Source organism: Macaca nemestrina, chromosome 13, assembly GCF_043159975.1.
Source record: "Macaca nemestrina isolate mMacNem1 chromosome 13, mMacNem.hap1, whole genome shotgun sequence".
Classification (NCBI taxonomy): domain Eukaryota; kingdom Metazoa; phylum Chordata; class Mammalia; order Primates; family Cercopithecidae; genus Macaca; species Macaca nemestrina.
This window is the reverse complement of record NC_092137.1, coordinates 47,554,640-47,568,370: the sequence shown is the minus strand read 5'-3', so window position 1 is coordinate 47,568,370 and position 13,731 is coordinate 47,554,640. Positions and strand designations below refer to the sequence as shown.

General features: G+C 46.7%; 1 protein-coding gene across 2 annotated transcripts in view; it reads right to left on the bottom strand.

The window, feature by feature from the left end:
- LOC105464985 (mutS homolog 2) overlaps positions 1-10,738 on the bottom strand; it is a 102,479-nt gene extending 91,741 nt beyond the window's left edge. The window contains exons 1-4 of one of the 2 annotated variants that reach the window (XM_071076662.1): positions 10,457-10,738; positions 5,366-5,520; positions 3,595-3,873; positions 1,707-1,853 (exon numbers count right to left, since the gene is read on the bottom strand). In XM_071076662.1, coding sequence (XP_070932763.1) covers positions 1,707-1,853; positions 3,595-3,873; positions 5,366-5,520; positions 10,457-10,667 — 792 coding nt within the window. In that variant the 5' untranslated portion in view covers positions 10,668-10,738. The remainder of the gene's footprint in view (positions 1-1,706; positions 1,854-3,594; positions 3,874-5,365; positions 5,521-10,456) is intronic. The other variant, XM_011713157.2, reaches the window with a different exon arrangement.
- Between the last annotated feature and the right edge of the window lie 2,993 nt (positions 10,739-13,731).

Sequence of the window (13,731 nt, the reverse complement as noted above, 5' to 3'; positions counted from 1 at the left end):
CATGCTGTAATCCAAGCACTTAGGGAGGATGAGGCGGGCAGATGACTCGAGGCTAGGAGTGTGAGACCAGCTTAGCCAACATAGTGAAACCCCATCTCTATTAAAAATACAAAAATTGGCCGGGCGCGGTGGCTCAAGCCTGTAATCCCAGCACTTTGGGAGGCCGAGACGGGCGGATCATGAGGTCAGGAGATCGAGACCATCCTGGCTAACCCGGTGAAACTCCGTCTCTACTAAAAAATACAAAAAACTAGCCAGGCGAGGTGGCGGGCGCCTGTAGTCCCAGCTACTCGGGAGGCTGAGGCAGGAGAATGGCGTGAACCCGGGAGGCGGAGCTTGCAGTGAGCTGAGATCCGGCCACTGCACTCCAGCCTGGGCGACAGAGCGAGACTCCGTCTCAAAAAAAAAAAATACAAAAATTAGGCCCTTTCAACCTTGTGAGGTTAGAGTGAGAAAATGGTTATCTATGAGAAAGTGGGCCCTCACTGGACAACAGATTAGCCAGTGCCTTAATTTTGAACTTCCCAGTCTCCAGAACTGTGAAATAAAAATACAAAAATTAGCTGGGCATGGTGGCACATGCCTGTAAACCCCAGATACTCAGGAGATGAGAAAGGAGAATTGTTTGAAACCAGAAGACGAAGGTTGCAGTGGGCTGAGATCACACCATTGCACTGCAGCCTGAGCAACAAGAGCGAAACTCCGTTCCAAAAAAAAAAAGAACTGTGAAAATTAACTGTAATCGCAGGAGTATTTGTAACAGCCAAAAATGAAAATTACCCAAATGTCCATCAAAATTAAAATGGGGGTTGGGCACAGTGGCTCACACCTATAATCACAGCACTCTGGGAGGCCGAGGCGGTGGATCACCTGAGGTCAGAAGTTCGAGACCAGCCTGGCCAACATAGCAAAACTCCCTCTCTACTGAAAATACAAAAATTAGCCAGGCACGGTGGCATGCAGCTGAACCCAGAGGCAGAGGTTGCAGTGAGCTGAGACCGCACCATGGAACTCCAGCCTGGACAATAGAGCAAGATTCTGAGACTCCATCTCAAAAAAACAAAAAAAAAGGTTAAAATGGGGAGAGTAGCAGCGGCAGGGGGAAGGGAAGTAAAATGGATAAATTCTGATGTTTGTGCTATGAAATATGAACGCAAAAATCCATAACTACACTCAATGATATGGATAAGTCTTACAAACATTGAATGAAAGAAGCTAGGGAAAATATATGATATAATTCCATGTATATAAACTATAAAAACAGGCTGGAGGCGGTGGCTCATGCCTGTAATCTCAGCGCTTTGGAAGGCCAAGGCAGGCAGATCACCTGAGGTTCAGGAGTTTGAGACCAGCCTGACCAACATAGAGAAACTCCATCTCTACTAAGAATACAAAAAAAGATTAGCCAGGCGTGGTGGCACATGCCTGTAATCCCAGCTACTTGGGAGGCTAAGGCAGGAGGATCACTTGAACCCGGGAGGCAGAGGTTGCGGTGAGCTAAGATTACGCCATTCTACTCCAGCCTGGGCAACAAGAGCGAAACTCTGTCTCAAAAAAAAAAAAAAAGCTTACTATCATTGATACACAGCTTAGGGTTTAAGACAAAAATGACAAATATCCTTCTAAAAAGTCACTATAATTTACATATTATTTATATTATATATTTACATTATATATATTGTAATTCACATTTATAATCCATGTACCTGATTCTCCATTTCTGGCAATACAGCACTATTCATCTGTTCTCCCTTTTTGCCTTTCAACAGCCGGTTGAGGTCCTGATAAATGTCTTTCGTGGAAAAGTCAGCTTTTTTTCTTTCTGTGATCAGAATCCCTCCTCTTTGAATAATCTATTTTGAAATAAATAATTTAAACTACTATGAAAAAAGGAATAAGAAAAGCAATAATGAAAATGATAACATTGATAATTATAGTGATAACAGATTAACCTACATTAAATGTTTACACAATGTGCAAGACATTGATAATATGATGTACTGACACACTTTTTACATCAATAAACTAAATTTTCATCAAAATATAAAATTACGTTCACATAAAGCTTTCAAAAAATAGTCCCAACTGTAACAACTCTTTTTTTGTTTTGAGACAGAGTCTCACTGTCGCCCAGGATGGAATGCGGTGACACAATCTTGGCTCACTGCTACTTCTGCCTCTCAGGTTCAAGCAATTCTCCTGCCTCAGCCTCCCAAGTAGCTGGGATTATAGGAGCAAGCCACCATGCTTGGCTAGTTTTTTTTCCTTCTTTGCATTTTTAGTAGAGACACTGGACAGGCTGGTCTCGAATCCCTGACCTCAGGTGATCCGCCCGCCTCAGCTTCCCAAAGTGCCAGGATTACAGGTGTGAGCCACCGCCCCCGGCCACAAATAATAACCCTTAACAGAACTATTACTTGTGGAAAGTTGCTTAGATACAATCTATGCTAAAAATGTCCATCACATGTGTTATCTCCAGCGGTGCTTATGGTACTTGAAGACCACAAAAAGTAAAGAATCCTCGGGAGATACATACCTTAAGAAATATCTAGGCCAGGTGCTGTGGCTCATGCCTGTAATTCCAGCACTTTGGGAGGCTGAGGTGGGGGGATCACCTGAGGCCAGGAGTTCAAGACCAGCCTGACCAACATGGTAGAACACTGTCTCTACTAAAAATACAAAATTGGCCAGGTGTGGTGGGGCATGCCTGTAATCCCAGCTACTCGGGATGCTGAGGCAGGAGAATCGCTTGAACCCAGGATGTGGAGGTTGCAGTGAGCTGAGATCATGTCATTACACTCCAGCCTGGGCACCAAGAGTGAAACTCCACCTCAAAGAAAAAAAAAAAAGAAGTATCTAAATAATAAACTACATGCCTATAACAAATGACACAATCAAAGCCAAGCATGGTGGCTCACGCCTGTAATCCCAGCACTTTGGGAGTCCAAGGCGGGTGGATCACAAGGTAAGGAGTTCAAGACTAGCCTGGCCAAGATGGTGGAACCTCATCTCTACTAAAAATACAAAAATTAGCTGCATGTGGTGGTGCACACCTGTAATCCCAGCTACTCAGGAGGCTGAGGCAGAAGAATTGCTTGAACCTGGGAGGCAGACATTGCAGTGAGCCAAGATCGCACCACCGCACTCCAGCCTGGGTGACAGAGAGACTTGGTCTCAAAAAACAAAAAACAAAAAACAAATCACACAATCAGAATTTAGTTAAAATAAATAGCAAAATAACAGGCTAAAGTTCCACTCAAACTATCAAAACATGCTAAAGAACTGCATCTTATTTGATAAAACCATAATTACAGTGATATTTACTGTAATAATTACTCTTTTGGAACACAAGACAGAAAGGAAAGGGGGGAGAAAAGATCTGAGGTAAAATAAATCTTACACAAGAAACAGCTTGTTTTAATGTCCAATTAAATATACCGTTTCTGTCAATGTAAACATCAAAACATTATTTTAATTAGATACAAAAAAAATAGAGTTTTTTATTATTTTTCCTTAAATAAAACAGTATCATGTCAATTAAAGAGCCTTTCCTAGGCCTGGAATCTCCTCTATCACTAGACTCAATCTGCTTACCTGTCTCAGTTTCCCCATGTCTCCAGCAGTCTCTCCTCCAGGTAAAACACATTCCTTTGGTCCAATCTGGATGAGGAGAGCCTCAAGATTGGAGAACTGATCATTATCAGGGAATTCACACAGTCCTAGCTTCCTCTGTATGGAATCCACATACCCAACTCCAACCTGTCTCTGGCCATCAACTGTGGACATTTTAACACCCACAACACCAATGGAAGCTGACATATCATTGTTACCAAAGAGAATGTCTTCAAACTGAGATAGATTGCCAGGAGAAGCCTAAGTAAAAATAAAATTTCAAAAATTTAACAAACTCTTCAATGTACTTTAAAATTTTACTAGCAAAAAGGAAAAATCCAAACTCAATGAACCTTATTAATAAAATGCTTTCTTTTTTTTTTGAGATGAAGTCTTGCTCTGTCACCCAGGCTGGAGTGCAATGGTACAATCTCGACTCTCTGCAACCTCTGCCTCAAGGTTTCAAGCAATTCTCCTGCCTCAGCCTCCCGAGTAGCTGGGAATACAGGCGCACACCACCACGCCCAGCTAATTTTTGTATTTTTAGTAGAGATTGGGTTTCACCATGTTGGCCAGGCTGGTCTCAAACTCCTGACCTCGTGATCTGCCTGCCTCGGCCTCCCAAAGTGCTAGGATTACAGGTGTGAGCCACCGCACCTGGCCAATAAATTGTTTTCTTATAAAAAATAACTGGCCGAGTACAGTGGCTCACGCCTGTAATCCCAGCACTTTGGGAGGCCAAAGTGGTCAAATCATGAGGTCAGGAGATCAAGACGATCCTGGCCAACATGGTGAAACCCCGTCTCTACTAAAAATACAAAAATTAGCCAGGTGTGGTGGCACGCACCTGTAATCCCAGCTACTTGGGAGGCTGAGGCAGGAGAATCACTTGAATCAGGGAGTCAGAGGTTGCAGTGAGCCAAGATGGCACCACGGCACTCCAGCCTGGCAACAGAGCAAGACTCTGTCTCAAAATAAATAAACAAATAACTGCTTGTGGTTGGGCACAGTGGCTCACACCTGTAATCTCAGCACTTTGGGAGGCCAAGGCAGGCAGATCACTTGAGGTCAGAAGTTCAAGATCAGCCTGGCCAACATGGTGAAACCCCGTCTCTACTAAAAATACAAATCTGTAGTACTCATTTGTGGCCAGCCTTACCTATTATAAGGATCTTACAAATACTTGTCTCTATTATGACCTTAGTACTGGCCCTGCCCTCCCCTTCCCTGGCCCTCCCCTCAGAAATTATCTATCTAATCTATCCCTCTATAGAGATGGGATCTTCCTACATTGCCCAGGGTGGTCTCAAACTCCTGGACTCATGCAGTCCTCCTGTCTTGGCCTCTGAAAGTTAAACTGTAACCTCAACCTCCTGGACTCAAGTGATCCTCTCACCTCAGCCTCTTGATTAGCTGGAACCACAGGTGTGTGCCAACAGCCCCAGCTAATTTTTTTTAATTTTTTTATCTTCAATAGAGATGAGGTTTTACCATGTTGGGCAGGCTGGTCTTGAACTCTTGGGCTCAGGCAATCTGCCTGCCTCAGCCTCCCAAAATACTGGGATTACAAGCAAGAGCCACTGTGCCCAGCCAAACTGCAACTTTTTAAAAACCACATGCTAATTGCTACTAAAGTGTCTCAAAGCATTCTATTATCACAGTCTACTTAAAATACTAAAACACAATTAAATTCTTCACATTTTTATTTCTCTACTCTTAAAAAAATAAGTAAATTAAAAAGGAAGATAATTACCTTATATGCCAAATACCAATCATTCTCCTTGGATGCCTTATTTCCAGCTCTGTTCTTATAAACTTCAACTCTATACTGACGAACCAGAAGAAGATCTTTTACAAAAGATTCAAAATTCATTTTACTAAGCACAACACTCTGCAGATTCTTTGCTCCTTAAAAAAAAAAAAAAAAAGTACATTACAGATTTGAGATATTACATGTTCAAGCACTGTATTAGTCGGACTTCACACTGCTGATAAAGACATACCAGAGTCTGGGAAGAAAAAGAGGTTTACTGGACTTATAGTTCACGTAACTGGGGAGGTCTCACAATCATGGCAGAAGGCAAGGAGGAGCAAGTCATGTCTTACATGGATGGCAGCAGGCAAAGAAAGAGTTTGTGCAGGTAGACTTCCATTTTTAAAACCATCAGATCTCATGCGACTTATTCACTATCACGGCAACAGCATGGGAAAGATCCATCCCCATGATTCAATTATCTCCCACCAGGTCCCTCCCATAACACATGGGAATTCGAGATGGGATTTGGGTGGGACACAGCCAAACCATATCATTCTGCCCTGACCCCTCCCAAATCTCATGTCCTCACATTTCAAAACCAATCATGTCTTCCCAACAGTCCCCCAAAGTCTTAACTCATTTCAGCATTAACTCAAAATACCACAGTCTAAAGTTTCATCCAACACAAGGTAAGTCCTTTCCACCTATGAGCCTGTCAAATCAAAACAAGTTAGTTACTTCCCAGATACAATGGGGTACCGGCATTGGGTAAATACAGCCCTTCCAAATGGGAGAAATTGGCCGAAACAAAGGCACTACAAGCCCCATGCAAGTCCAAAACCCAGCATGGCAGTCAAATCTTAAAGCTCCAAAATGATCTCCTTTGACTCTATGTCTCACGTCCAGGTCACGCGGATGCAAGAGGTGGGCAACCACAGCCTTGGACAGCACTGCCCCTGTGGCTTTGCAGGGTACAGCACCCCTCCTGGTTGCTTTCATGGGTTGGCGTTAAGTGTCTACAGCTTTTCCAGGCATATGGTGAAAGCTGTCTGTGGATCTACCATTCTGGGGTCTGGAGAATCATAGCCCTCTTTTCACAGCTCCACTAGGTGGTGCCCCAGTAGGGACTCTGTGTGGGGGCTCTGGCCCCACATTTCCCATCTGCATTGCCCTAGCAGAGGAACTCATGATCACCTCACCCCTGCAGCAAACTTCTGCCTGCACATACATCCCTGAAACATAGGCAGAGGTTCCCAAACCTGAATTATTGATTTCTGTGCACCTGCAGGCTCAACACCACCTGGAAGCTGTCAAGGCTTCAGGCTTGCACCCTCTGAAGCCATGGCCTGAGCTCTACCTTGGCCCCTTTCAGCCATGGCTGGAGCAGCAGGCCACCAAGCTGCTAGGCTGCACACAGCATGGGAACCCTGGGCTGGCCCATGAAACCACTTTTTTCTCCTAGGCCTCTAGGCTTGTGATGAGAGGGGCTGCCATGAAAACCTCTGACATGCCCTGGAGACATTTTTCCCATTGTCTTGGGGATTAACATTGGGATCCTCATTACTTATGCAAATTTCTGCAGCTAGCTTGAATTTCTCCTCAGAAAATGGGATTTTCTTTTCTATCACATTGTCAGGCTGCAAATTTTCCAAACTTTCATGCTGTTTCCCTTTTAAAACTGAATGCCTTTAACAGCACCCAAGTCACCTCTTGAAAGTTTTGCTGCTTAGAAATTTCTCCCGCCAGATACTTAAAAGAATTTCTCTCAAGTTCAAAGTTCCACAAATCTCTAGGGTGGGGCAAAATGCCACCAGTCTTTTTACTAAAACATAACAAGTGTCACCTTTGCTCCAGTTCCCAACAAGTTCCTCATCTCCATCTGAGACCACCTTAGCCTGGATTTCATTGTCCATATCATTATCAGGATTTTGGTCAAAGGCATTCAACAAGTCTCCAGGAAGTTCTAAACTTTCCCACATTTTCTGGTCTTCTTCTGAGCCCTCTAAACCGTTCTGACCTCTGCCTGTTACCCAGCTCCAAAGTCACTTCCATATTTTCGGGTATCTTTTCAGCTGCGCCCCACTCTACTGGTACCAGTTTACTGCTTTAGTCCATTTTCACACTGCTAATAAAGACATACCCAGCTGGGTGTGGTGGCTCATGCCTGTAATTCCAGCACTTTGGAAGGCCGAGGCAGGCAGATCACGAGGTCAAGAGATCAAGACTATCCTGGCCAACATGGTGAAACCCCATCTCTATTAAAAATACAAAAATTAGCTGGGCGTGGTGGCATGCACCTATAGTCCCAGCTACTTGGGAGGCTGAGGCAGGAGAATCGCTTGAACCCAGGAGGCAGAGGTTGCAGTGAGTTGAGATTGCGCCACTGCAGTCCAGCCTAGCAACAGAGCAAGACTGTCTCAAAAAAAAAAAAAAAAAAAAAAAAAAAGGACATAGCTGAGACTGGGCAATTTACAAAAGAACAAGGTTTAATGGACTTATGGTTCCACATGGCTGAGGAGGCCTCACAATCAATGAGGAAGGCAAGGACGAACAAGTTACATCTTACATGGATGGCAGCAGGCAAAGAGAGAGGGCTTGTGCAGGGAAACTTCCGTTTTTAAAACCATCAGATCTTGTGAGGCTTATTCACTACCAGGAGAACAGCACAGAAAAGACCCACCCACATGATTCAATTATGTCCCACCAGGTACCTCCCACAACACGTGGGAATTCAAGATTAGATAAGGGTGGGAACACAGCCAAACCATATCAAGCACCTAACACATTGCTAACCCAAAAACTTCCAGTGTTTTTTCAGCAATTTATTCATTCAATAAATTGTCTACGAAGCACTATTATATGTGCAGGGACTATGGAAGGTAATATAAAATAGTGAATAGCATAGACCCTCTGCTTATATGGAGTCTACACATAAAAATCAAAAGTTCTAAAGATGATAACTTTTTAATTTTTTTGTAGAGATGGGTCTCGCTGTGTTACACAGGCTGGTCTTCAACTCCTAGCATCAAGTTATCCTCCCACCTTGGTATCCCTAAGTGCTGAGATTACAGGCACGAACCACTGCACTTGGCCTGTCCTTTCTTATAATTTGTTTTAAAGTCTTTTTTTTTTTTTTTTTTTTTGAGATGGAGTCTCACTCTGTTGCCCAGGCTGGAGTGCAGTGGTAGTATCTCTGGCTCACTGCAAGCTCCGCCTCCTGGGTTCGTGCAATTCTCCTGCTTCAGCCTCCCAAGTAGCTGGGGCTATAGGCACCTGCCACCACGCCCGGCTAATTTTTTGTATTTTTAGTAGAGATGAGGTTTCACCGTGCTAGCCAGGATAGTCTCGATCTCCTGACCTCGTGATCCGCCCACCTCAGCCTCCCAAAGTGCTGTGATTTTTGTATTTTTAGTACAGGCGGGGTTTCACCGTGTTAGCCAGGATGGTCTTGATCTCCTGACCTCGTGATCCACCCACCTCGGCCTCCCAAAGTGCTGAGATTACAGGCAAGTGCCACTGCACCTGACCTGTTTTAAAGTCTTATGTAAAATCTATGTAGGTCAGGTGCACATTGGGAGACCAAGGTGGGAGGATCACTTGAGGTCAAGAGTTTGAGACCAGCCTGGCCAACATGGTGAAACCCCATCTCTACTAAAAATACAAAAAATTAGCTAGGTGTGGTGGCACGTGCCCTTAATCCCAGCTACTCGGGTGGCTGAGGCAGGAGAATCGCTTGAACCCAGGAGGTGGAGGTTGCAGTGAGCCAAGATTATACAACTGAACTCCAGCCTGGGCGACAGAGTAAGACTCCGTCTAGAAAAAAAAAAATCTTCAGACTTTTAATTGCCTACAGAGTAAAATTCCGACAGCTCAACACAACATGAAAAACCTTTTGTCATCTAACCCCACCCACCTGGGCCAGTCTCCACACCTTCCTTTTCTACATCACCAACGCCAATCTACCTTCTTTCAAGCCCTTTCTCTAGCAAACTTCTAGTCTCAACGTGGACTTTGGTGTCTCATATAACGCCTCTTCCGACGTCTCCAGTTTTTGTCTCTTGCAACCTCTTGCAAGCTCACACCATAAGCCTCCAACTTGAATTGTAATGATTTCTGCCTTGCTCTCCAATAGTGATCTCTATGACAGTAGAGGTATTTCTTTTTCATCTAGTGTCCATAACCCTGCCTAACACATTTCTATCTAACGAATGAAACCTTTTGCATCAGGAGCATCGCATTTGCACTAGTCCTCTAGTCAGGACTAGAACCCACAACTCTACTCCCCCTAGGATGCTCTTTTCATTAGCATAACTACATAGTTGCAAGAAAGAGCAAAGAAAACAGGGAGAAAAGAGGTTAACTAGGCCTATCCAGAACATTTGGCCCACATAGGGTGAGACGTTTGTAGCTTTCCAGGGAGAGAGAATGCTGGATAGATGGGGTCGGGTGACGGAGAGCACTGAATGCTGAGCTAAAGCAGATAGCGTCCATGACTAGCCCAAGGTCACACGTTAATAAGCAGAGGGGCAGCGACTTGATCCCAAGCAGCCCAGCTCCAGAGTCCATTGGTCCTGACCACTTCATCATACTGCCCCTTAACGGCGCTCCATTACCAGCCCCTTAGCTGGACCGGCGGTATAAATGGGAGCGTCGTGGGAGCAGAATAACGTAGGTGGCATGAAAGGGTCTCCTAAACCCCCTCTATTTTAAATCTCACTCCTGGCTGCTGTTTGTAATAAGAGATTCTGGCCGTGTTTGTAATGAGCGCTACATGTAGGGCCACGGCGAGGAATGCGACTGCTGGAAAATGAACTAGAACAATGCATTAAAATGCCTGGCAAGACGTAAACACTCCGTGATCACAAGTTCAGATCCGGGACGGCTGGAGAGGCACGGGTTTCAGGGCTGAGGGGGGCGTCCCTCCGGAGCCAAGCAGAACCTGGGGACGGCGGAATTCCCACCAGCACAACGTTCCGCCCCGTGCCTCCGCGCTGGAGAGGCTGCTCATCACCCACTTTCTGAGGCAAGAATGGAGCCGCGCCACAGGGCCCCGGGTCCCCCCACAGCACGCGCCGTCCTCGCCCTCACCTGCCGGCCCCATATACTTGATCACCCCCTGGGTCTTGAACACCTCCCGGGCGGCCAGCAGCGCGTCCTCGCCGTGAGCCGTATAGAAGTCGCCCCGGTCGAAAAGGCGCACCGTGGTGGTCGGTTTCTCCGGCATGCTCTGAAAGAAACGCACGAAGCCGACCTCGGCCGCGCTCTCCAGCTGCAGCGTCTCCTTAGGTTGCACCGCCATGTCGGAACCTCCTCACCTCCTGGCAGAAGGAACTGCGCGACCCCACACCCACTATGCTGTTTCCCGCCTCCCCTCCCACGTCCCCCGAGCGGCGTCCGGTCACGGCGGCCACACCCAATCAGCTTCCAGGGCTGCGTTTCGGTGGGTGGGAGTCTGCCGCGGCAACCAATCATAAGCAGACGCTGCCCAGTTTCCCGCGCACACTGGGGACTTTAGCTACTGCGCATGCCTGCGCCTAGGTCTCGCGCAGACCCGCAGACCTGCATCCTTGGTAGAAAGCAGTTCTGAAGTGTTTTCTTAGGTCCAAGGCTTGGAGCCCCTGGGTGGGTGGATGCCAGGGTAGGCAGCCACCAGGTGGGAGATTTCCGGCAGGTACTGAGCTCGTAATGTGCCCGGAAGCATGGGAGTAACATCAGAAGGAAACTTGAAAACAAAACAAAAAAACTAGCCTTCCTCCTCCTCCCACTATTTTGTTCAAACGTGTGCCCCTCTCCAACTGCCCCTCTCTTTTTCTTTTTAAGCAAACTGCCAACATCGGGATTACGGGTTTATTCTACACAACCTCCTTAACTGCTGCCTTTTAGCCACATTATCGTTTCGTCCACTCGTTGACGATTCACTCATTCAAAAACATTTATATGGCCTGCTACTGCTCTTGGCTCTGAGGATCACCAGTAAAAAGAAAAATCACTGCCTTTATTCTGCTTACATTCTAATATGAGAAGATTCAGATAATGAATATAGCAAGTAAATGAAATGGTACGTTAGAAGATAAAGTGTTTGTGGCCCGGCGCGGTAGCTCACGCCTGTAATCCCAGCACTTTGGGAGGCCGAGGTGGGCGGATCACTTGAGCCCAGGAGATTGACACCACCCTGGGCAACATGGTAAAACCCATGTCTGTGATCCCAGGTATTAGCGGGGCTCAGGCGAGAGGATCACCTGAGCCCGGGAGGTCGATGCTGCGGTGAGCCGTAAATTGTGCCACTGCACTCCAGCCTGGGCGATAGAGTGAAGACCCTGTCATCAAAAAATACAAAATAAAATAAATAAAAAGAAGACAAACGTTTGACGCCGGGCGTGGTGTCACACGCCATAATCCCAGTACTTTGGAAGTCCAAGCCAGGAGGATCGTTTGAGCCCAGGAGGTCGTCTGCCCTCAGCTATGTTCACGCCACTGCTCTGCAGCTGTGGCGGCAGAGCGAGAGAACCCGTCTTGAGTGGGGGAAGGGAAGACCAGTTAAGGAAGAGGAAGGTTGAAATTTTAAAATGTTAGCAAACAGCGAGGCGCAGTGGCTCACGCCTGTAATCCCAGCATATTGGGAGGACGAGGCGGGTGGATCACCTGAGGTCAGGAGTTTGAGACCAGCCTGGCCAACATGGCGAAACTCCCTCTCTACTAAAAATAAAAAAATTACCGGGCGTAGTGGTAGGCGCCTGTAATCACAGCTACTGGAGAGGCTGAGGCAGGAGAATCCCTTAAACTTGGGAGGTGGAGGTGACAGTGAGCCAAGATCACTCCACTACACGCCAGCCTCGGTGACAGAGCCAGACTCTGTCTCAAAAAATAAATAAAATGTTAGCAAACACCTGAAGGAGATCAGGATCCATCCTGCAAAATTAACTCTTAGAAAAGGTTTTTGCTGACCAGTAGCCGTGGCTCACGCCTGTAATCCCAGCACTTTGGGAGGCCGAGGTGGGCAGATCACCTGAGGTCAGGAGTTCTGAGACCAGCCTGAATAACATGGTGAAACTCCGTCTCTACTAAAAATACAAAAAAAAATTAGCCGGGTGTAGTGGTGGGCGCCTGTAATCCCAGCTACTCAGAAGGCTGAGGCAGGAGAATCCCTTGAACCTGGGAGGCGGAGGTTGCAGTGAGCCGAGATCATGCCATTGCACTCCAACCTGGGCAACAGGGCAAGAGTCTGTCTCAACAAAAAAAAAAAAAAAAAGATTTTTGCATTCTCCAGTTTAGTTTACCCTTCTCCCATGAAAGTGGTTCCAAAACCTAATTCAGCAGCAGAATCACCCTGAGGGGATTTAAACATATTCCTGTGCCCGACCCACACATAATGGGTCTTAATTTCTGGAGTGGGGCCTTGGAATCTTTTTTCTTTTTTTTCTTTTTTTTGAGACGGAGTCTCGCTCTGTCACCCAGGCTGGCGTGCAGTGGCCGGATCTCTGCTCACTGCAACCTCTGCCTCCCGGGTTCACGCCATTCTCCTGCCTCAGCCTCCCGAGTAGCTGGGACTACAGGCGCCCACCACCACGCCTGGCTAATTTTTTGTATTTTTAGTAGAGACGGGTTTTCACCGTGTTAGACAGGATGGTCTCAATCTCCTGACCTCGTGATCCACCCGCCTCGGCCTCCCAAAGTGCTGGGGTTACAGGTGTGAGCCACCACACCTGCCTTTTTTTTTTTTTTTTTTGAGACAAAGTCTGGCTCTGTCGCCATACTGGAGTGCAGTGGCGCAATCTCGGCTCACTGCCTCCTGGGTTCAGGCGATCCTCCTGCCTCAGCTTCCCGAGTAGCTATGACTACAGACACACACCACCACTCCCAGCTAATTTTTGTATTTTTAATAGAGACGGGGTTTCACCGTGTTGGCCAGGATGGTCTCGTCTTGATCTCTTGACCTCCTGTTCTGCCCGCCTCGGCCTCCGAAAGTGCTGGGATTACAGGCGTGAGCCACCGCGCCCAGCCTGTAATCTTTTTTATTATTATTATTATTTTTTGAGACGGAGTTTCGCTCTTGTTGCCCAGGATGGAGTGTAATGGTGCGATCTTGGCTTACTGCAACCTCCACCTCCTGGGTTCAAGTAATTCTCCTGCCTCAGCCTTCCGAGTAGCTGGGATTACAGGCATGCGCCACCACGCCGGCTAATTTTTGTATTTTTAGTAGAGATGGGATTTCTCCAAGTTGGCCAGGCTCGTCTCAAACTCCCAACCTTCTGTGATCCACCCACCTCGGCCTCCCCAAGTGCTGGGATTACATGCGTGAGCCACCGCGCCCAGCCTCAGCCTGGAATCATTTTTCAAAGCTCCCTGGATGTTCCTGACAATCA